General features: G+C 36.6%; 1 protein-coding gene across 1 annotated transcript; it reads right to left on the reverse strand.

Moving 5' to 3' along the window:
• Positions 1-20,677: 20,677 nt before the first annotated feature.
• LOC145041114 (protein trichome birefringence-like 2) lies at positions 20,678-24,283 on the reverse strand. Its single transcript, XM_078989044.1, has 5 exons — positions 23,138-24,283; positions 22,106-22,298; positions 21,830-22,020; positions 21,432-21,590; positions 20,678-21,148 (listed from the first exon to the last, which is right to left on the reverse strand). Exons 1-5 carry the CDS (start codon positions 23,986-23,988, stop codon positions 20,806-20,808), a joined length of 1,737 nt encoding a protein of 578 aa, XP_078845170.1. The 5' UTR covers positions 23,989-24,283; the 3' UTR covers positions 20,678-20,805.
• Between the last annotated feature and the right edge of the window lie 693 nt (positions 24,284-24,976).

Consider the following 24,976-nt stretch of genomic DNA (forward strand, 5'->3'; position numbering starts at 1 on the left):
CGGACTAACTGGGGCCTTGCCCCTGCATCAGACCGAAGTCCGGAAACTGACTGGGACCTTGTCCCCTGCATCGGACCGAAGTCCGGACTAACTGGGGCCTTGCCCCCTGCATCGGACCGAAGTCCGGAAACTGACTGGGACCTTGTCCCCTGCATCGGACCGAAGTCCGGACTAACTGGGGCCTTGCCCCCTGCATCGGACCGAAGTCCGGAAACTGACTGAACATAGCATAGAATAACACATCAACTAACATGAACACATATACTGCATACTGCATCGGGCCGTAGCCCGGAACACATAACACATAACACATAAATCCTGTCTGAGCCACGAACGCATCAAACATACTAACTACTGAATCGGACCGAAGTCCGGAAACTACTGCTAACTGAAAGGGCCGGCATTGTGGCCTTAGACCCGTTCCTACTGGAAGGAAACTCACCTGAACTGCTGAATTCTGCTGGTAACCCTCGGACTGCCAACCAACCACCGTCTGAAACGCTGCTCCTCTAACTCTCCGAGCTACCAATAACAAAGCGACACTTAGCCTGACAGTCCTCTAAAATTCAACTAACTCAACTCCGATCAAAGTCAAATTCCTGGCCAAAGTCAACCTTCCATATTGACCCTACTCGCTGAGTCAGCCTACTGACTCGCCGAGTTCACTGATTTTCGAGTTCTGTCCTGTCCAACTCACTGAGTCCCCACTCCACTCACTATCTGGGCCTTGACTCGAAGGGTTTGGGGTTCGCAACCTGACTCGCCGAGTCCAAGAACATACTCGCCGAGTACAAGGCAATATTCATCTGACTCGACGAGTTGTTCATCCCACTCGTCGAGTTGCTCCACTATTTCATGCTACTCGCCGAGTCCACTCAAAGCACTCGCCGAGTCCATTCAAATCCCTCTACATGCAGAGGGCTATTGAGTCATGCATGGACTCCAAACTGTAGATCTACCCTTCCCAAGCCTATGATGGGTTTTGGTCATAAGACATCCTATGTGCTCATACAAACCCTAATGCTTGGATCTAGGTTTCTCTATTGTACATGCTTTGAATCCAAGACTATAAACCCTAATTCTAGCATTCAAGTAATCATATTAATATGTAATTAGGTTTAAGATCATACCTTGATTGTTATGTAGCATTAACAATCCTAAATCTCCTTGTAATGACTTTGGAAGGCTTAGAGTCACAAGTGTCACTCCTCTAATGGTTCACAAACACCATAAGCAAGAGGATGAAGAGGAGAGAGGTTGGAGGCTGCCAAAAACGTGTGCAAACCCTTTCAAGAAGCTTAGCCACGTTTTTGAGCCTTAAGGGGTCTTTATATAGTTGGGCTATTAGGGTTATCTAACAAGGAAACCCTAATTTGGATGCTTAAGCCCTAAGCAACCCATAGACTCCTTTTAATCAAGCCCTTGGACGATTTCCTTATGGGCTTCCCCATAGAATTCGTCCAACCCTTGATACAAGGCAATCCATGGCCCAAATTGCAATTATCCTATAATTACAATTCCAGTCCCTTAAGTTTCATTAATCTCTTTTAGTCACAAAACTAATTACCAATTAATTATTGACTAATATTAATTAAACAATATGATTTCTCCTTTAATATATTATTCTCATAATGCATTAATAAATCATATTTAATCCTTACTCTCCATAATTCATCCTATCAAGTTGCTTTGGTGAAGGCAACCCAAAAGGACCATGCACCATCGGGTCAAGTACATACCAAAATAGTTATGGACTTAGACACTAATCCAATAGTCTTCCACTTGGATAAGTCTAATAACTATTATGCGTATGACTTCAGATCCCGATCTACAATCGTAGCTTTCCAAAGCCGCTGTCAACTCTGATCCTATCAGATACGCGTGTCCTTAGATAAGGGATCATATATTCCTCCATTCTTGATATCGTCTGAGATATGATTTCTAATCATTCTCTTTGTACTACTTCTCGATTTCTGATTTATGACGATAGACTAACTAAACAAATTAAATTAGCCCTAGCCCGGCCGAGCATTTACGTTTGTCATCACAAAACCATCGAGGGGCCCAAAGATATCGCTTTTATCCTTCTTTGGATAAAAGGAACGGATAAACTTTGATACAATGCTTGCTTGCACTCACTAACCAAATCACACACAACAATGTGTTTTATAACACCAAGTTACTAGTGCGTTTACATATTATCAATGTGCAACCGATTTGCAAGATACAACACACACATCTTGGTTTCAAGAATATAAGATGTTATCGTCTCACCAATCACTCGTAATACAATTCATGGAGTGATCCAAGTGAGCGTGGGTTTAATCCAATGCTCAAATCATATTAATAAGCACTCATGAATGTTGCATCAAACATTTGCTTATGTCTAATACTTTTCTAGACAATCCACACACCAATTCACGACAGTCTTCATTCATATCTACTTCCAACATATGAACGACTGTGGCCCGTTCGAATAATTCGATTATTCTTAATAAACTCAATTATTCTGGAAGTCAAAACATGCAAAGTGAAACACAAGAATAATACTAATCCCATATGGCCTCAACCTTTTGAGCATAAATAAAACACGTTTTATTTATCACCATATCGATTACTCATTATTTGTCGTTTCGGGTAATCAACTTTATACTTGAATTATTACACTTGTCCCATGCTCCTAGCATGCACACAATGTTTACCTATGGTTTTTACTTTGTGAAATAGACAAATTGAACACATTTCCAATCATTCTCATTTTACAACTCCAAATCCATTTTCTTAAGTGTAAGAATATCAAATTCTTGTTACTTATAGAATATACTAGATTCTAACACTTTATGCAACGATCGTTTTGTAATGCCACTGCACCAAAGTCTCAAAGACTATTGCCAATGATATTACAAAGTCCTCTAACGTAGATTTTTACAAGACAATTCCTTAGATATGATGTCTCTCACTCAAAGTACATTCCTTTGAACATCCTTTTGCATAAAGGTTTCTAATCTAGTCATAGATTTTCAATATTTACTTCCCAATATGGACACGCTTCCATATTTTCCATATGATAACTCATTTCTTAATAGAATCTTTTCTATTCATCATAATGTCAATATGGTCCATTAATACCATGCTTCCAACTAATCACAAGCAACCAATCCTTGTCGAGCTTTGGATTGTTTTTTTTTGATAGTTGTTTAATTATTTTAGTCAAAACCGATTCTAGTCCCTTTTCCCTCTAAATGCGCTAGACATTTGGAAAATTTTAGAATGGTCAAACATTAAAGCATTTGCAATCGATCCTATACCCGAAGCGTATGGGACACGACGCATAATGTTTTATTTGCCATGTTCTCAAAATTCGAATTGTGAAGAGGAATGTCGTAATCATAATCGAAATTTTAAGAACACACTATGTACCCTTGACTAAGTTTATTAACATTTCTCAACCTAATCCTTTAGATTTGAAATGAAGCATAATATTTTCTCCCTTAATTATAGCAAAACAACCTTTCAACTCTTACAACTTTGCAAAGTATGACTCTTGTTTTCTATAATTAATATTGCCAACTATGCAATACGTGCCTTAATAATCATACAATCATAACATTTATGCTCCCACTATCATGATGATTATTATAAAACATAACACTTATGCTCCCACTAGCTTCGACATGTATTCATAAACATCTTAACTTTCAGAAAAACAATACTTATTGAATTTCTTAAGTTCATGTTTCCAATACTTAGTGCTTTGATAATCTTTTATCAAGGCTTCTTGAACTTATACACCTTTGCCTTCGATAGTTCATATGTGTGTCTAAACAATTAAGACTAATTGCCAAACCTCACAATTCAAATTATGGAAAGGGATGCCGTAACCATGATCGAATTCAAGAATGCAATTTTACAATCACTATCTTTTAAAATCTTTCTTAGTGAAAGCATTTTCTCACAATCATTTTCATGAAGGAGGAAATCTTATGACACTTAGATTTAAACGGTGTATGTGTTCCTATCCATGTGAATTTGTTAAAAACCAAAGTTTACGAAAAATTCAAACTCATATGGATCAAACTTCCTTAATCTTGATTTCTTGCCTTATGGTAGCACAGCTGCCCACCACGTCTTCCAAGTAGTTAAGCAACTTACCTTTTCCTATCAATGTACTTTCCATTGATCAAGGTCCTTGCCTTTTATGCATTCAAATGAGAACTCATAGGACTCACATGCATAATTAACTCGATTGGATTGGCACAGAAACAAAATAATGTCTTCACGATAGGTTGTAAACCTCAACTCGTGTGCTAGTGATGATCGATAAGGTTTATTCTTGAAACTTTTCAAGACTATTAAGACTCCCACTGACTCCTTGACATATTCGATTCTCTTATCAAAACATTTCTTGACAAACAAACATTCAAGAGTTAGTGTAGCTTTTATCAAAACAAAACACTTCATAATTTTGGTATTAGTTGGTCTTTGTCTTATCTAAGACATCACAACTTTCCACAATTGATGAATGTTATAAACCTTCTTAATACTATTCACTCAATGTCACAATCTTGACTTTAAGACTTGTTTTGGAACGAAGTATGATTGACTTCTTGATTTGACCATTTCTTCAATCTTTGATTCCTCTTCTTGGACATACAATTGTACCAAGACTCACTTAGAGGATCAATTGAGATATGGTTCTTAATCATTAAGACCTATCATAAAGCATAAAAGCTACTCTCCCTTCTTCTTAGAATGGAGAAACTCTTATCTTTCTGCCTACTTGATTCTTCTTATTCGTTTTGCTATTGATCTAAACCCTTTAATCAATTCAAAATTACACTTAATCTTGTAAGTGTAATCATATTTATTAAGCCTTTAGTAAATCATGACGAATATCTTTGTTACTCTTATGGTGAACTTGATCAACACACAACTTTGTGTACTCGATCTCCTAGTCCTTCACTTGACACTTTGTCAATGAATTAGTCTAATTTTCAAAATATGAAATTTCTCATTCATCGTGCAACCAAGTTGCATGATTCCAAGTTTCTGTCCGATTGAACCTTTGGGCGATGAGAAACTCTCCCTATTTGGTAAATTCTTGACTTTCCATAACACAATAAGAAACAAATCCATTATTGCTAATAATTTTAACATCAATTTTTCATACACGCCATTGTAAGGATAAATAAATAAAATTTAAAATCAAAAATTTATTTTATTGCGGAAAAATTTGTCCTTACAATGCAACTCATTGAAAAACTTATGCTAATACATCTTTCTTAGCAATATAATTCTAACTCTAAGTAGTAGCTCAAGAATCTAATCTTCGAGAAACGCGATCGAAATCCATTCCTTCACGGTTAGATTCTGCTCACTTCTTCCCTTAAGCTTCTTTTCTTTTCTTCGATCCTTCTAAACATCAATTGTAATCTTATCACATTATGTATTCAGAATCTAGAATGAAGCTTAAAAGAGTTAGTCAATGGATTTTACCTAAATTAGAGCCATACGTTTCGACTCTCCCATCTCTTAGATCTCTTAGGTAAATAGGGCAGCTTCGTCTCCAATGCCCCTTCTCTTGGCAATAAAAGCAAATTGACTCTTTTTGGAACAGGACATGGAACTACTTCAGACATCGCCTTTCTCTTATGATCAATCTTTTCAATCATAGCATGTTTTTCGTTGCCATTGTCTATATCCATAGAGTTCTCGAAGGTAGATTCACCAATCAACTTTGCTTTTCTATTGTGCCAAACCATTTCTGATTCAGCAGCAATAAGCATATAGGTGAGATCCATAAGGGTCACGTCGTGGTTCATCATATAGTACTCTCTTACGAACTCACTATACGAGTTAGGAAGTGATTGAAGAACCTAATCAACAGCCATCTCTTCACCGACAACGGATCCCATCATTCTTAACCTATCAATGTGTGACTTCATCCCTAAGACGTGTGCACACACCAACTTTCCTTCTTTATGTTTACTTGCCAAAAGGGCTTGAGTGATATTGAACCTTTCAATTTTACAATCTTGTGGGTTAGGGAGAATAATTAGAGGAGGAGGAGGAAGTGAAGCATGATTTCTTGTTCCTCGATCGAATCGTGGAATATCATCTTCATGTGGAATGCTTGTTCCACGGGATTTGGGAAGACCATAGTTGTCGAACTTTGACATCGGGAGAAAAACGAATTCAAGTTAGTTGATTGATTGAGTCCTTAGTAGATCACCCAAATGAAATACTAAGGCTAGGACCCAACACAATATTCTACAACTCGGGAGAGGGATGCCGTAACCCTAACTGCAGAATATTTGAAGGTAAGTGAATGACGATTCACTAATTTCCACCATGAAAAAGAAAAGAAATTTAAGTTTTAAATCTATGAAAACTCCTAGATCCTTTGAGATTCATTGAAATTTCAATGGCATGTTTAAATCTCGATATGCCCCTTTTGTTTGTGACTGGGATGCCGAGGATCACAAAGCGGGTGTGAATAACCATGCAAACTACATGGTGCCCTCACGTGTTACAATCACCTATTCGATGTGCCGGTAAACCACACACGCTCCACCGAACTATGACAAACATTGAGTCACCCTTTGCTACCTTTGCTTAGAACCATTTAGTGTGCCGGTAAACCATACACGCCCCACTAACGTCTTCGCAAGGGCACAAAGTGTAATTTCATGTAATTGCATCAATTCACTTTTGCCTAAGTAACTAAGATTGGGAATTAGAAAAACATTTAGTTACTTTGTATTTCATTATACTTATAATGGAAGGTTTCGTCCTATCTTACCCGTTCGGCTAACGACCCTCCACTAGTCAAGAGTGCGGTGGGTAAGAGTGGATACCCATTCAATCGCCATTTTATAGGCAATTTCCTTAAACACCCCTTATAGACCAGCTTCGTGAATGAGGCCTACTAACGGTAAGACTGACTTTTACTTATACATCTATATAATGTTAGACTTTTTATGTTATATATAGTATAGGGTGCATTTTATACTTTTAAAATACTATGTGGTTAACTTTAACAATTACACTTTTAATTCAATTAAAGTGTTAACCTAAACTTTTATGGATTTATTAAACCTCTTTTAATTATACTCCCTAATTAATTAATAAAACCATAAAGGTGTGATTTGAACTTTTCAAAACATTACTAGGGTTTCAGAATTTAACATTCCTAATTAAACTTTTAATCAACTTTTAAATTCCAAAACTTGAGGGCAAGTTTTGAAACATTTCAAAACATTAGGGTTTTAACTATTTAAATTTCAAAACTTCAAAACTTTTGGGTTCAAATTTAAACTATAAAACCTAAAGGGGAAAATATGAAACTTTTCATAACAACAAGGATCAAATAACAAATAATCTAAACTAACATTTAATTACATAATTATCCATATTTGATTTGTTTAATGATTTCTTGCAAAACAATTTATCAATTTTACTCAAAATAATTAATCAATTATCTTATAAGGAAACAATTATCTTATTAATTGATAATTATCTTTAATTAGATCAAGAATATAGTCATATATATCATAAAATCGGATTTATATTGATCTAACATGATAAGGTAACTATCCATATGTAAAAACAGCAAGAAATCCCGAGATAAGCATTATCTGACGAGTTGACTCGTCGAGTCAGGCATGGACTCATCGAGTCTGCATGGACTCGGCGAGTTCAGCCATGGACTCGACGAGTTCAGCCATGGACTCGGCGAGTCCAGCCTCCAGAATCCAAAAATTCGAATTTTCTAGTTATACAATGCATCAATACAATTGAAACCAAGCTAGGCTCTGATACCACTGATGGGTTTTGGTCATAAGACATCCTATGTGCTGATACAAACCCTAATGCTTGGATCTAGGTTTCTTTATTGTACATGCTTTGAATCCAAGACTATAAACCCTAATTCTAGCATTCAAGTAATCATATTAATATGTAATTAGGTTTAAGATCATACTTTGATTGTTATGTAGCAATAACAATCCCAAATCTCCTTGTAATGACTTTGGAAGGCTTAGAGTCACAAGTGTCACTCCTCTAATGGTTCACAAACACCATAAGCAAGAGGATGAAGATGAGAGAGGTTGGAGGCTGCCAAAAATGTGTGTAAACCCTTTCAAGAAGCTTAGCCACGTTTTTGAGCCTTAAGGGGTCTTTATATAGTTGGGCTATTAGGGTTATCTAACAAGGAAACCCTAATTTGGATGCTTAAGCCCTAAGCAACCCATAGACTCCTTTTAATCAAGCCCTTGGACGATTTCCTTATGGGCTTCCCCGTAGAATTCGTCCAACCCTTGATACAAGGCAATCCATGGCCCAAATTTCAATTATCCTATAATTACAATTCCAGTCCCTTAAGTTTAATTAATCTCTTTTAGTCACAAAACTAATTACCAATTAATTATTGACTAATATTAATTAAACAATATGATAATACATTAATAAATCATATTTAATCCTTACTCTCCATAATTCATCCTATCAAGTTGCTTTGGTGAAGGCAACCCAAAAGGACCATGCACCATCGGGTCAAGTACATACCAAAATAGTTATGGACTTAGACACTAATCCAACAGGCTATTCCTCACGTAAAGTTGCAAACTTTACGTGTAGAGAAGGAGATCTAGGCAAAATACACCATGAAATAGGGTTTAAGGCAAAGAGGCTTCATGATCCACTTAAGGGCTGATACTTTGTGCTTCTCAAGACCATCACATGCCTAGATCTGAAGTAGCAACTTCAGATCTGGCTTCTATCTTGAAAGAATAACATCATGGCTAAAAACTCCAACAACAACACATAGATCTAAGTGCAAAGAAGGGTCCAAGAACTAGTTTATCACCTCCAAATGCTCAAAATGAACTCACAATCCCAGATCTATAGTCCTTTCTTGCTCCTCCAAGCTCTTTCTTCCTCCTTCAAGCTTCAATGCACCTTCCAAGTCAATAAATGGCTCAATCAATGGATGTGACGGCTAGGGCTTGATGTCATGGGTGAAAGAGGCAGTAAAGGAGCCTTAGGGAAGAGAATGAGGCGTTTAAATAGGCTCCAAGTCTCGATTTTATGGTTTTCCTCGTTCAGACCAAACTCGCCGAGTCACCTTGGCCGACTCGCCGAGTCTGTCGCTTACTCCTCGACCCGGATCCCGCTTGGACTCGCCGAGTCTCCCCTTAAAATTGGGGTTTTCTTTCTTTTCTTGGCTTTCCAAACTTTGGGTGTTACCATTCTCCCCCACTTAAACTAAACTTCGTCCTCGAAGTTTGCTACGATCCACCGACTGCAATCTACCTCCAATACTCCACCGCTCATTCTAACACCAGCTGCCTACCTTCGTTGGCCTTCCGCTCAGTCATTCAGACCAATGTCAATCCTTACAGATAATAATCTCGGGTCCATCCTGACCCTGAACATTCTGGAAACGCAACTCACTCAACCGATAATCTTTCTGATACTCTCCAAATACTGTACTGACCCCGTAGGGGTTCACCCCTTCTTTCCTTGCACGATTTCCTTGCCTTCCCAAGGCGATGCTCCATAACTACCTACCTCTTCCGTCACTGTGAAGACCCTGTCTCCACCAAATCTATTACTCCCGCTACTCCCAATACGGGTCATCGTCACCAGTATCCACTGGGCATTCTTTCTACTACCATTCGGTGTCGTGCACCCCACGAACAACTGATTGAATCCTACCATACGCTGCATACTCGCACTGCTACTGGCTGAAAATTCTGCTATTCCATATCTGGCTTCCGGATGAACTGAGACCACCCAGGTCCAACTAATATGGCTGAACTTGCAATCCGACACAAAATTAATACTGCCCAATATACTGCAACTATCTGAAACACTGAACTGTCTGGAACACTGAACTGCCTGAAACACTGAACTGCCTAATTCACTGGACTACCTGCAACACTGAATAGCCCGAACAAAACCTTTCTTTGGAAATAGTTTCCACTAGTCATCCTGTTACTGTGGCCCTAACGACCTCCCAATCCAACCGACCGGGTCCAAACGTCGAATCCAAACATCAACAAATCCAAGACTATAATGATGGCTCCCAGGCTGATGGTAGCCCTTAACATACATGAACCCCAATGGTTCACTGCTTCCCTGATCTCATGACTGTGTTGACGATCCATCTGTCGCATTGCTGGCTCAACCATGACTGAACTCTGGAAAATTCGAAATCCAACCTATGGATTTCCGTATGCTCGCTGCTACACATGAACTGGTGGATACTATTGCTTCTCCCCTGCGTCCAAACAATGCGCTCATGCTGTCTACTTAGCTGGTGAATGCTACGGCTACACCCGTAGACCTACAACTCCCTAATACTGTCTGGCTGCCAGTGAACGCTACGGCTACCCCCACAGATTTACAACACTACTACTACTATCTGGCTGCTAGTGAATGCTACGGCTACCCCCACAACCTTACAACACTACTACTACTATCTTACTGCTAGTGAATGCTACGGTTGCCCCCGCAGACTTACAACACTACTACTACTATCTTACTGCTTACCAATCACTATTCCAAGGACTTCCTGACTATCCCTAGTTCTGCTAGCAATTCCTCATCCTGACTTCTCAAAATCAGTCCTCAATCATTGGATGCTGCATCAACCTCGACATCTTATATCCTTGATGAAATTAGCGTTCCGTCGAGGAATTCTTCGACTTGGTTCCCAAACCAACCGTCTACTAATCCAGAAACATGAAACTAACATTGGGAAGTTTCCAAACTTCCAACTCCTGAATCCACACAACCCTACATGTTGTCTTTACCACTGACTACTAACACGAAAACATCTCTTGCTAACAATTCTCAAAATCCTCCTTCCGACTCAATAGAGTCCTATCGGCGTTCCTCCAACCTGGATTCCCAATCAGCTACTAACCATATCGATTACATGAACTAATTGCTGGGAAGTTCCCTAAACTCCCAATTCTGAACTCCTTAATCCACCCATTTCTATGCTACTATCCTTTCTTCCCAAGGATTACGTACTCATTCCGGGTCAGCGCTCTTGCCCTCGTATACTCGGAGGGTTCTCCCCCACTTGGATCCGGCTAACTCCTTACTGCTCACTGGTCACAAGGATTCCCCAACCTTCCGTCCACTAAGGGCGATCTGCTGCCCGCCAACATTTATCTCTGTCGACACTCCATCTGACCTTTACCAGATCCGAACCACTCTTGCTATTTAACCGAGCACCCTTCAGTCCTTTATTGTACTTGCTTTAGTGACTGCACCTTGAGAACCTGCATTTAGGGTGAATATCTCCAACTCACTTCCTTACTGACCGCTAGCTGCTCCACTAGAAGCTCTAGATTGTCACTACCGAGGATATAACCGATCAGTACTCGAATGACACCTTCCGAAAGTAGCGAGACACTTCTAAATATTACACATACATGCCATAGTTACTATATCCGGAGTAGCCTGTTCTAGAGGGGGCGACCCCCAACTATCATTCTAACATCCAAGGTATGCAAATGGCATATAGCTTAGTCACAAACAGGTAATATGATACCCCAATACATACGCTTATAAATATCGCTGCAGCAACATAACAATAATATCATGAATAATAATTGACAGGAAGGCAAAAGATACATACCTCCAACATCCGACGCTGCTCGAACCCTAGCTGCAATCAACCGGTACAATTTGCTTCGAGCCGTGGGCGCCCTTGCCCGGCCCCGGCAACCGCTGGTGGTACTCGAAGACATAGACGCAGGAGCTATCACCTGCTCTGCTGCATACACACCTGGATAGTGGGCCTTCTTGTGGCCTCTCTAATCGCAACGGAAACATATCGGGTCAAGTCCTTGGGCGATGGTAGTAGTATAATCCCTGCTGAAATGACCCATTCGGCCGCATCTGAAGCAGCCCAAATCACCACCACTACCACTCCTGCACGCACCCAAGTGCGACCTACCACACTTCCCACATCGACTGCGGCTCTGATAGTACCTCGTTCTCTAATCCGACCCGTTGGGCTTTTTGCCCGAACCTGTGGCTACCTGTGTCCCATCTGTTTTCCTCTTCCTTTCCGACTCCCTGCCCGTCTCTCGCTCCTGAGCTACCCTATCGACCCCATCTATCATCTGAACAACTGTTGTCTGATCATGGAGCTTCGTAGTCAACCTATCAATAATCCTCACGACCATGCCGGGCAACCCCTCGCGAATGGCTCGCGAAACCTCCTCAACTATCCAATCATGCAGAGGTCTCTCTTGAAGACAGGGTGCCTTACTCACTCTTGTCCCTTGATGGCAAAAGCTGGAAATGGGATCTCCCTGAATCTCATAAGAATCAGGCTCTAGACGAGCCCCAATCTGCCCTGAAACCACCCCGACCCTAAAGGCCTCAAGATGACTGTCCATAAGTTCCATAATGGCATCTTTAACTGAACCGAAAATCAATGGAGTTTGATCGATAATGTTGTGCATAAGCTCTGCGGAAATGAAATCCTTCATTTTATCATCAAGCTGCCCGGCTCCAGAGCCCGAGCCAGATCCCTCCCTGGTACCTGAACTGCTAACTGGTATCTCGCGCAAAGTCACCATGCTGAACTGCTGAAAAAATATAACACACTACTGATCAATATACACACCGCTGCTGAGGGATCTCTCACACACTCTACTAGTTCCCTGGTTTTGTTTGGGCCCCTCTTGAATCGAGTACGGATCCTATGCTTTCAGTAGTACGGGCCCATACTACCTTCCACATCTATCCGTACTTTCCTCAAGAGTTACCTCAACTCCACCAAGTCACTCTACTGCTACTGATCTCTGCTACTCTCATCCTAGGCTTGCCCTAGGGAAATCTCTGACTCCATTCAAACCAGTCCTTAGCTGCTGAAGGCCTCCTTGTAATACTAATTAGTCATCACCTGCATACTATCACATGTGATGAGGCTCAGATAATCCTTCGAGTAAAAGACTCGTCCATACAACAGTTAGACTCAAACAAGAGCTGCGCAATAGAGCCAAATCCAACACTCTGAGATTATTCAACCCTGATCACATGTGATGTGACGTATTCACCTAATGGCTAACTCCCATCACTCGGAGTCCCACAAAGCACAAAGCAAGCAGCATTCGAATACAGGAAACTACTCAAGCAAATCAATTCTCATAACGAGATACTGTACTAGCATACAATGCTAAGCTCATACTATCAGGCATAACCTAAACAGACTATCCTACTATTGTCTACTCAATACTAGCATGCAAATCTTGTAAAGCTGAAACACATATAGCAGGCACATAAGGCATCCTCCTAGATCCTTAATCCTATACTAGCATGCTGTTCTACTGAAACTGAAACTGATAATCATCACATAAACTTGCATGGGTAATTTGGGAGTACTTACTTGAGCTCGGTTGATTGCATGCACCACACCCTTTTCTCTTTTTAAAGTTCTTTTCTTTATAAAATTTCTTTTCGCTTTTTCAAAAACTCTTTCTTTTCTTATAAATTTCTTTCGAAAATGTTTTTCTTTTGAAAACCTTTTACCATTTCCTTAGTTTGAGTTCAGACACACTCGAAGTGTATCCGAATCCCTCAAACCAAGGCTCTGATACCAACTTGTAACATCCCAAATATCACAACTAAAATTTTCTTTTTAAAACATTACTAAAACCATATTTATAAAAACCGTATCATAAATCTTAACATAATTTCGTAACATTAATTCGAAATACAACTTATTATCAGAGTAAAACATCCCAGGCTAGTTGACTATGGTGTATGCACTACAATCTTTCCGAGCTCCTCTTTTGAAAACTGAGTACCTGAAACCAAAAACTGAAACTGTAAACACGAAGCTTAGTGAGCTCCCAAAACTACCACATATCATACAATAACATATAAAGCACATATTGGGCCTTGCCCACTGCATCGGACCGAGGTCCGGACTAACTGTGGCCTTGCCCCCTGCATCGGACCGAAGTTCGGAAACTGACTGGGACCTTGTCCCCTGCATCGGACCGAAGTTCGGACTAACTGGGGCCTTGCCCCCTGCATCGGAAACTGATTGGGACCTTGTCCCTTGCATCGGACCAAAGTCCGGACTAACTGGGGCCTTGCCCCCTGCATTGGACCGAAGTCCGGAAACTGACTGGGACCTTGTCCCCTGCATCGGACCGAAGTCCGGACTAACTGGGGCCTTGCCCCTGCATCGGACCGAAGTCTAGAAACTGACTGAACATAGCATAATATAACACATCAACTAACATGAACACATATAATGCATACTGCATCGGGCCGTAGCCCGGAACACATAACACATAACACATAAATCCTGTCTGAGCCACGAAGGCATCAAACATACTAACTACTGCATCGGACCGAAGTCCGAAAACTACTGCTAACTGAACGGGACGACATTGTGGCCTTAGACCCGTTCTTACTGGAAGGAAACTCACCTGAACTGCTGAATTCTGCTGGTAACCCTCGGACTGTTAACCAACCACCGTCTGAAACGCTGCTCCTCTAACTCTCCGAGCTACCAATAACAAAGCGACACTTAGTCTGACAGTCCTCTAAAAGTCAACTAACTCGACTCCGATCAAAGTCAAAGTCCTGGCCAAAGTCAACCTTCCATGTTGACCCTACTCGCCGAGTCAGCCTACTGACTCACTGAGTTCACTGATTTCCGACATCTGTCCTATCCAACTCACTGAGTCCCCACTCCACTCACTAATCTGGGCCTTGACTTGAAGGGTTTGGGGTTCGCAACCTGACTCGCCGAGTCCAAGAACAGACTCGCCGAGTACAAGGCAATCTTCATCTGACTCGACGAGTTGTTCATCCCACTCGTCGAGTTGCTCCACTACTTCATGCTACTCGCCGAGTCCACTCAAAGGACTCGCTGAGTCCATTCGAATCCCTCTACATGCAGAGGGCTATTGAGTCATGCATGGACTCCAAACTGTAGATCTACCCTTCCCAAGCCTATTCCTCACGTAAAGTTGCAAACTTTACGTGTAGAGAAGGAGATCTAGGCAAAATACACCATGAACTAGGGTTTAAGGCAAAGAGGCTTCATGATCCACTCAAGGGCTGATACTTTGTGCTTCTCAAGACCATCACATGCCTAGATCTGAAGTAGCAACTTCAGATCTGGCTTCTATCTTGAAAGAATAACATCATGGCTAAAAACTCCAACAACAACACATAGATCTAGGTGCAAAGAGGGGTCCAAGAACTAGTTTATTACCTCAAAATGCTCAGAATGAACTCACAATCCCAGATCTATAGTCCTTTCTTGCTCCTCCAAGCTCTTTCTTCCTCCTTCAACCTTCAATGCACCTTCCAAGTCAATAAATGGCTCAATCAATGGATGTGACGGCTAGGGCTTGATGTCCTGGGTGAAAGAGGCAGTAAAGGAGCCTTAGGGAAGAGAATGAGGCGTTTAAATAGGCTCCAAGTCCCGATTTTAGGGGTTTCCTCGTTCAGACCAGACTCATCGAGTCACCTTGGCCGACTCGCCGAGTCGGTCACTTACTCCTCGACCCGGATCCTGCTCGGACTCGCCGAGTCCCTCCTTGGACTCGCCGAGTCTCCCCTTAAAATTGGGGTTTTCTTTCTTTTATTGGCTTTCCAAACTTTGGGTGTTACACATGAAAACCTAGACGCGAATTCATTCTGAAAGAATGTTATTGCTGACATTAATAACAAATTTAATTAGTTACAATAAAAAATTATAATTATGGATATCTTTTAATATACATACAATTATGAAAATCATTTAATATCTATCTTTATTTAATTAAATAACTGTTTAATTTACTAAATTCCTAGTGGTATATTCTAGCACACAATAATTGTACGAAACACATGAACCTAGCCCTATATATATATATATATATATATATATATATATATGTATATATATATATATATATAGAGAGAGAGAGATGATAGTTCACTTGAGATTAATTAAAAAGTAGAAATCTTGAGATTCAACATCAGCCACATATTTCTCATTTGCCGTTCTAAAGCTCCAGCGTACCGGCAGCAACGGGGTATGCCTAATCATAAATGATTATATTGCATAAAGGTATAATCATATATGATTCTACATATTTATACGTATATATCTAATCATAAATGATTATAACCAATGATATCGTTTCTCTCTATTATGTGTGTTTTAGTGAACCCACCAAACCATGCTCATCTAAAACACTTCCCATAAAAGGTCCCACTAATGCCATATTAGGTATCATGCATGCCATTGCTATGTTGCACATTGGCATCACATTGCATGAATAGGATGAAAAACAATTTCAACTAAATTTAGGATTTACATGCACACATAAAAGACAATGACTTAATGTTATATATATATATATATATATATATATATATATATATATATATATATATATATATATATATATATATATATATATATATATGTTCAGGTTCATTTGAGACCATTCTAATTTTGTGAGACCGTGAGACCAAATCTAAAAATAATTTTAAAATGCAAAATAAATGGAAAAATCCAAAAATTCTTTTTTTAAATATTATTTTCGGAACTTGAATTAACTAAAAAAAATAAAAAAAAATGCGTCTCACGGTCTCACAAAATTAGGCCGTCTCACATGAACCTATATATATATATATATATATATATATATATATATATATATATATATATATATATATATATATATATATATATATATAAAACATTAAGTCAATATCTTGTATGTGTGCATGTGAATTACAAATCCTGAATTTAGTTGAAATTGTTTTTCATCCTATTCATGCAATGTGATGCCAATGTGCAACATAGCAATGGCATGCATGATACCTATTATGGCATTAGTGGGACCTTTTATGGGAAGTGTTTTAGATGATGGCTTGGTGGGTTCACTAAAACACACATAATAGAGAGAAACGACACCATTGGTTATAAAGTTTTGTCAACTCTTGTCTATTAGCAAAAATACCCTTCGCAAACGTATCACAAGAAACCCATCACCCATGCTCTTATAAATGAATTCACCGACTAATAATATTATATATAAAATGGGATAGTGTCATAAAAAACCTTAAGTGTTGCAGAAAATGTCGGTTTTGCCCTGCGGTAGACTTTTGGTTCATTTATACCGCAAACTTGTCATTTTTTTGTCGGTTTTGCCCTTGTTACCAGCAATAGCAGGTTTCCAGGTTATTATGAATTATTTTTTGCGAAAAAACCCTTAAATTTACAAATATTTTGCAAAAAAACCCTTAAGATTATAAACATATAAAATATAAATATATATTCAAAATTTTATAAACTAAATAGTTTCCTACTGAAATATATTTTTAGCTTTATGTACGGTAAATTTTATATTTGTTTGATATAAAGTTTTTATATTTAAATTTTAAAAAAGTTACCTAGTTTTATCAAAATTTAAATATTTATTAATTAATACTTAAACTTTTCAAGGTAACATTAAAAAACGTCTGTTAGCTAATAATAATATAACATTAGTGATATTCAATTAATTTTTATTAAAAGAAAAATAAAAATATTTTATATGTTTAAAAGGTTTGAATTTCAGAAATAATAAACTATCATATTTTATATAAAAATAAATATATTTATATAATAAATTAGACAAATATATTTATATTTTATATGGTTAAAATGTTTATATTTATTTTTGATGTTTAACATGTTTATGATATTTTTATAAAAAAAATATGATAATATTATTATGTATTTAAACATATAAAAAATACGATATGTTAGTATTTCTGAAATACAAACCTTTTAAACATATAAAATATTTTTATTTACCTGTTAAAAAAATTAATTGAATGAACATGATACCATATTATTCATAATAACTATTTTAGCATAATTACTTATTAACTAACAAATTTTTAATTTTGTTTTGAAAAGTTGTAGTATTAATTAAAAAATATATTCAAATTTTGTTAAAACTAGGTAAGTTTTTTAAAATTTAAATATAAAAAGTTTATATCAAACAAATATAAAAGTTACCGTATGTAAAGCTAAAAATATATTTTAGTGGAAAACTATTTAGTTTTATAAAATTTTGAATATATATTTATATTTTATATGTTTATAATCTTAAGGGTTTTTTTGCAAAATATTTGTAAACTTAAGGGTTTTTTTGCAAAAAAATAATTCATAATAACCTGGAAACCTGCTATTGCTGGTAACAAGGGCAAAACCAACAAAAAAATGATAAATTGCGGTATAAACGAACCAAAAATCTACCGAAGGGTAAAACCGACATTTTCTCCCAAACTTAAGGTTTTTTATGACATTATCCCATATAAAATTATCAGAAGCGATATTTAATTTTTTGGCACTTGATTTGGTATAGTTTAGCAAATCTAATAGAAGCTGCCCATCAAATATTGCAATTCACAGGATTAGGTCAAGGACAAAATAGTCATTCAAGATTAAAACATACCTAACATCATCAACATACTGGACAGGTCATAACAACTTTAGTTATTAAACCAAAAAGCAAAAGCAAGAGCGTCTTTTGGATAATTATGCAATGATTTATATCATATTATCAAGGGTAAGTTTTCTCCAAAGTTGAAATTACCAAATCCAGAATAATATGTAACTGTTATTGCATGACAGGGTATAAATCAATCCATGCTTGCTCTAAATTTTACCATTTGAGCTCTGGAGTTTCTTTTTACTAAAGTAAAAAAGTCTTGAATAATGAATACCCTTTTCCCATTTCTTGGTTCTATATAAGAGCAAGAAGCAAAGAACCTAAAAGACCCCCGCTTGAGCTTTTTCTATGCTAAAACCATTGGAATGTGCACTGGGGGCAAATAGGAGTGCGAGAAGATGAGATGATAGCTAGATGATCTTTGTTATGTCTTTTCTTCTCCTCCATATTTCGAATAGTTTGATTATGGCGTTAACCATTTTATCAGATGGATAATGCCAAAACAAACCGGCAAGTCACAAAACGGCAAAGGAGACTCGTTTGAGTCTTATATATATGGCTAAGGCTAATGTACTGTATCTGTTTTATGTTATTATTGTTGTTGCAGTTGGAAAAACGGTTTGTACGAGAGAATATAATAAAACGAAGCTTATATAGGTATGATGTTTTTATAAGATTTTGTTGTGTGTGTTGATTGTGTTGCAGAAATATCAAAGTGGTTTATCGTATCTTTTTTGTAAATTCCTCTTTTCTGTGTTGAAACTGGAAAGGTTGTGTGTTAAGTTCACCACATTCCACCGGAATTAAAATTGAATTTCATTATCATTTGTAGGATTTCTACTTTCCATCCACAAAGTGGTGGAATTCGACTCATATACTCCTTCACTTAAAATACTGAAATACCCTTTTAGATAATCTAGAAGTCATATATAAATTTATATTTATGAAAGACACCGATATAAGTTGTAGGGTTAATCGCTTAATCTTGCTTAAAGAGTTAATTAAAATTCTTACCTATAAGGATGCTTCGTATAATAATTTAATTTTCCGTAATATAGCATAATTATATTGAAGAGTATGAAAGGGAAAGTTGATGATGTATCATGGTCAACTGTAAAGCACAATATGAAAGTTGGTCACAAAAATCAAGAAACCTAATATTAAGAAAGAGATGTTTCTAATCGAGGTTGCGGAGACCAAGAGATATTGTAAGATTTACAGTTGGTTAGTTGATTATGATATGAGAAATTGTACGTATAAGAACAGTCATAGAAGTTTGGGTTTCATTTGAAATAGATTTTTGCTTGGATTTTTCTATCATATTTATGATTATTAGATTTTGTATATGTTGTTTTTCTTTGAATGAGATGTTTACAATTCAAATAACTTTGTACTTCATTTTTTAGAGTATATCGATAAACTGAAAATTGCGTATTCTCCAAGAATATTGTATAGAGGGATTTATTATAGTGTCTTCATTTATTCTTAAATTAATTGTATTCGAAAGGAATTTCCAATATCCAACGAAACAAATATGAATACTTGTAAATCTCACTTAGAATATTACCATATGTTTAAGAATACAACCATGTAGAAGACGACTTAAGCAATGGTGAATTGTATGGCGTTATATATGGGTAGTGATGAGTTGTCATCCAACTAAGAAGAAGAAGATGACTTGTAGCTAGAAGATCATGAAAATGACATGGAATAGCTTAATCATTCTTATTAGTTAAGTAATGACGAGTTGTAGGCCAACCATCTTACATGTCTACTGTGTTACATTCAAATGATTAAGTAGTAATGTTGGTTTAAATTACTACAAAAGAATCAAGCGAAAAATAAGATTTGAATTTCTAAAGGTACAAGATTCCATAAGTCTACGATTTTAAAGGTCTAGAAAGGGATATCTACTTCTTGGCTCATTAGTAACTCAAATTGAATCTTGTCAAAAACTAATCTTTCACGCCATTGTGTAAGAAATAAATATCATTCATGGATCTTTGGACAAAGTGGTAGATGTTATATATATGTAAAATTGGGGAATATGTTTGCAAACCTTTGTTGTATAGAACATCATCGCTTATAATATAACTTGATATCAAAGCAAAGATGGTTATGTTGTTAAATATATGATGAGTTCCACTTTTAGTCTACTTTTAGTGATTTTTTTTTTTTTTTTCATATAATTACTCTTAACATATTTACTCATATAACAAGTGTCAACAACTCCAACACTCACAAATGGTGAGGTCAACATATTACTTAGACCCCATGAAAAGTCAAACCATATTATAATTGTTGCTTCATGTTTGCATCAAAACTTCCAAGATCCTCTTACAGCCTTCAATAAAGATGCATAGAGCAACTCATTCCAAGTGTCTGGCACACCAGGCAAGCACCAATGGCTGCAATCTTGGGAATGTTCTGCAGCAATTTGTTCTTCAATGGAGTTATATGACATCCTGTAAATTGAAGGATGACCATCTTTTCTGTAATCAGTAAGTCTGCTGATGTTGAGATACACAATTGGAGTTTTCATCTCTTTGAGCACATTGTCAAAAGCTCTCATTTTTGAAGGGTACTTAGTTAGGTGACTTGTATTGAAGATTGGTTCGGTTTCTTTGTGACATTTCCCTCCCGAATTCCATTGCCCTCCTCTGTAACAAATTTATAAAAATAAGCCAAAAGGTTTCTATAATATTAATAGTAGACAGATGTGAAATTTCCATATATCTATCTACCCCAACCTCAACAACTTTTACAAAATTATTTGACTATGTATAAAGTATCTAAAATACCCCTTGAATAAGGATAGTACGTGGGAGTTTTGTGGACCTACATAGACTAAGCTAAGTGATTATGATGACGATGATGATGATGGAGCATAGGTCATTTTACGCGAGTAATAAGTGAACAAAAAAAAGAAAGAATTAAACTTACTTAAAATGAGTGACTGAGTATCCCCTGAAGATAACTTGCGTTTTATTGCTGTCAATGTTCGTATCAACCCATCGGGCCCACGTAGCAAGTGCCCTACGGTATGCATCAAGAACCTTAAGCCTCGGGTAGATATAGTCTCCTTCTTGATAATAATCTTCCCTGTAGTTTCAAGGAAAACACAATGAGTTACGTGAAAAGGGCATTCACGTCTTTTGAGGAGACATGGAATCAGTCTTTGTTACACCTTTTTAGGGGGATGAAAATAATTACAATTTTTGTCTCATTGACATTGATCACTGTCTGTCGGTCTCAGTCCAATGCATAACAAACACAGTACAACTTGTTCTGTTATGTGATGTCTTGTCTGTCAAAAGGTAAAGAGAGAAAGTTGTGCTTACCCTTGAGAGGTTTTCTCGTGGGTCCACCAATGTCCAGTGTTGAAGACCAAAACGTCAGCATCATGATACATTGAAGTTGTTTTGTCCATCAAATCCAATCTTAGTGTCTCGATCGAACCATTTTTACCATTAAAAGATGATTCTTGGACAAGAAATGGTGAACTCACAAAATCGATTGTACAGTTGTAGTCCTAAAAGAAACAATTAGTAACATAAAAATCGAAAACTTGTTTAATCATCAATTTAAATAAATAGTATGTTGTGAATTTAACTTGCCTCGAATCTGAAAGCATAAAATCCCTTCTTCTTGAATTCGGTCTTTCCTGATATTTCATAAACCCTATTTTTGTCCATGATAGACTCTCGGAGTATGCAAACTAAAGACTCCCACATGTTTCGGTTTAAGGAGTCCCCTACAAAAACCAGCTTCTTGCCTTTGAGCCTTTCGAGAAAATCGGTTGCATTCAAACTGAAACGCACGTAAATAAATAGGTTGTTTGGTATGCATGAATTGAAAATTAGATTGATATAAATTGTGACATGTAGTGGCAAAAATGTCCTTTAATGTAGATTTCAATTTAAATTGAGATTCGTTATTTTATTATGTGTACATTTTGAATATATATATATATATATATATATATATATATATATATATATATATATATATATATATATATATATATATATATATATATATATATATATATAACATAGCCAAACATATATTTATTCGACCTTTGACTATTGAGAATCAAACGTAGTGCTTTTAAAACTCGACTTCGTGTGCTTTTACACTAGCAGAACACACCTTTCTGTGTATCATACAAATCAATAAAGTTATTGATTCAAAAAAAAAAAAAATGCATCACATATTGACAACTATGTCAATTTAGGTATTTAGCAAGACTTCACATATTGACCACATTTTTTGGAAATTCGAGGGGCAGCCTTTTTACGCAATTCTGTTAAGTATTAGGTCACTAAATAAGTCAAATCTGCCTTGAATGTTCATTCAATGCATCTACATTCTACGGATAAACAGATCGTTTCACATTTATTTCAATTATCTGAGTCGTACTTATAATCGCACACATGAACCAACCCCTAAGCATACTAAGTCAAACTAAGATCTAATCGGATACTTTGATCAAAACTACAATCAGAAAATCCAGCAAATTTATATGGAAGATTAAAGTTTAAGCAGTTGACCATTCAAGATTACGCAAACTCAAAACAGATATAGTAATTAATTATTCGAATCAAATAAAATTCTTTAAATTAAACTGAGGTTAATTATAATTTTACCTGGGGATTTCACACTCAAATGGCTGCCATTTCCATTTCACGTATTCATCATCTGGCCTCTTATTAAGATGACAATCAAAATCTCGATCGATAAAAGGGCAAGAACCCGCTGGATATAAAGGCTTTGTATCATCTCTTACCCATCTTCCATTAAAAATATCACATTTTCCACCTACTGAGACCTTCCCCTCAAAGGGTTTTACAGAAATTGCATCAAAGCTTCCATTTTTTGCGTCTTTTGTGAAATTACCGGAAAGGGTACCCTCAAAATCAAACTTTTTATCCGAGTTTCCATCAAGGCTTCCATTTTTCACACCCCCTGTGAAATTCCCCGATTGGATGCCCTTCAAATCAATAACTTTTTCAGAGCTTCCATTCTTCATAACATTCGTGAAATTGTTAAAATGGGTACCCTTCGACTCAAAATTGTTTACAGGCTTTCCATTGAAACTTCCATTTTTCAAATCCAATTGGGTACCCTTCAAATCAAGAACTTTTCCAGCGCTTTCGTTTTTAGTATCCCGAGTGAAATTACTAGAAAGGGCATCTCCCGAATCAATGATTAATTTTCCAGGGTTATTTTCCAAAGAAACAGTGGCATTGAGAGCAGGGGTTCTACTAAAAGAAAAGGACCAAGGAATCAAAGAGGTTTTATTATTAGCATTAAACCCTTGAAAAACAAAGTTGTTTGAAATGGGATTCTTGAAAGAAACATTAAAGAACAAAACACAGATAACAATGGAGAATGACACAACTCCTAAACCAAATCTAGAAACTACCTTCTTTCTTGGAAATGTAAAGTACGGGAACTGATCCGATATTGGAACAAGTTTCTTCAAGTTCATGGCCATGTCTAGAGAAACACCATAGGGTTTAGATTATATAAAACACACAGTGAAGGTTTTGTGTGTGAGAGAGAAAGATTATGTGTTCAATGAACAGATGGTTCGACGATTACAAGGATGAGTGTGCAAATGTTATCAACAAGCTCTGAATAATCGAGGTTTTTGGGTGATAAATCCTATGAAAACACAGATTCCCACTGAGGTTTGTGTGTGTAAAGGTTTCGTTCCAAGACAAGATAGCCAGGTTGCAAGGAACAGGGAGAAGATGAATAGCACACGCGAGATCGGAAAGAGGGATGAATTACGTTAATACCCTTTTGCGAATAAATACTCGTAACTCATAAAAGTTCCTTGAATTTAAGCCATAAAATAATAATTTGAGAATTTTTTAAAAATTTATCAAATAATATGTCGGTAGGTTTTGAAAAATTTTTAAAGGCATATAATATGTTTGATTAAGTTTTTATTTTGGAAAATGTATCGGTCAATAAGTTGAACATATTTGAAAATTAGTTATATTTGAAAATTAGTTGTGAGATTTATGTATTAGATGGATTAATTTATATATATATATATATATATATATATATATATATATATATATATATATATATATATATATATATATATATATATATATATATATATATATAGGAAAAGTGAATATACCCTTAAGGTTATATAAGCTTAGGTATCCAAATTCACTATACCACATCGTTTTGTATCATATAATACATTCTAATTGTTCAATATTCTTATAATTTAGCTTCTAAATTGATTTACTTCCAAGATTTTTATAAATTACACATTTATCTTCTTGTTACATAATTTTCATTTTTAACTACAATATATATAGCCTAGTAGGTGATCGGTAAAATGATGTGATATAAGAGGAAGATAATAGTGAAATTTCGAAAATCTTGAAAGTAAATCAAGTTAGGGTTGAAGTTTAAGAACATTATAATGAATATATATCAAACAAAATGACGTATTA

This window comes from Lactuca saligna, chromosome 4 (genome assembly GCF_052625555.1).
Source record: "Lactuca saligna cultivar CGN05327 chromosome 4, ASM5262555v1, whole genome shotgun sequence".
NCBI lineage: Eukaryota > Viridiplantae > Streptophyta > Magnoliopsida > Asterales > Asteraceae > Lactuca > Lactuca saligna.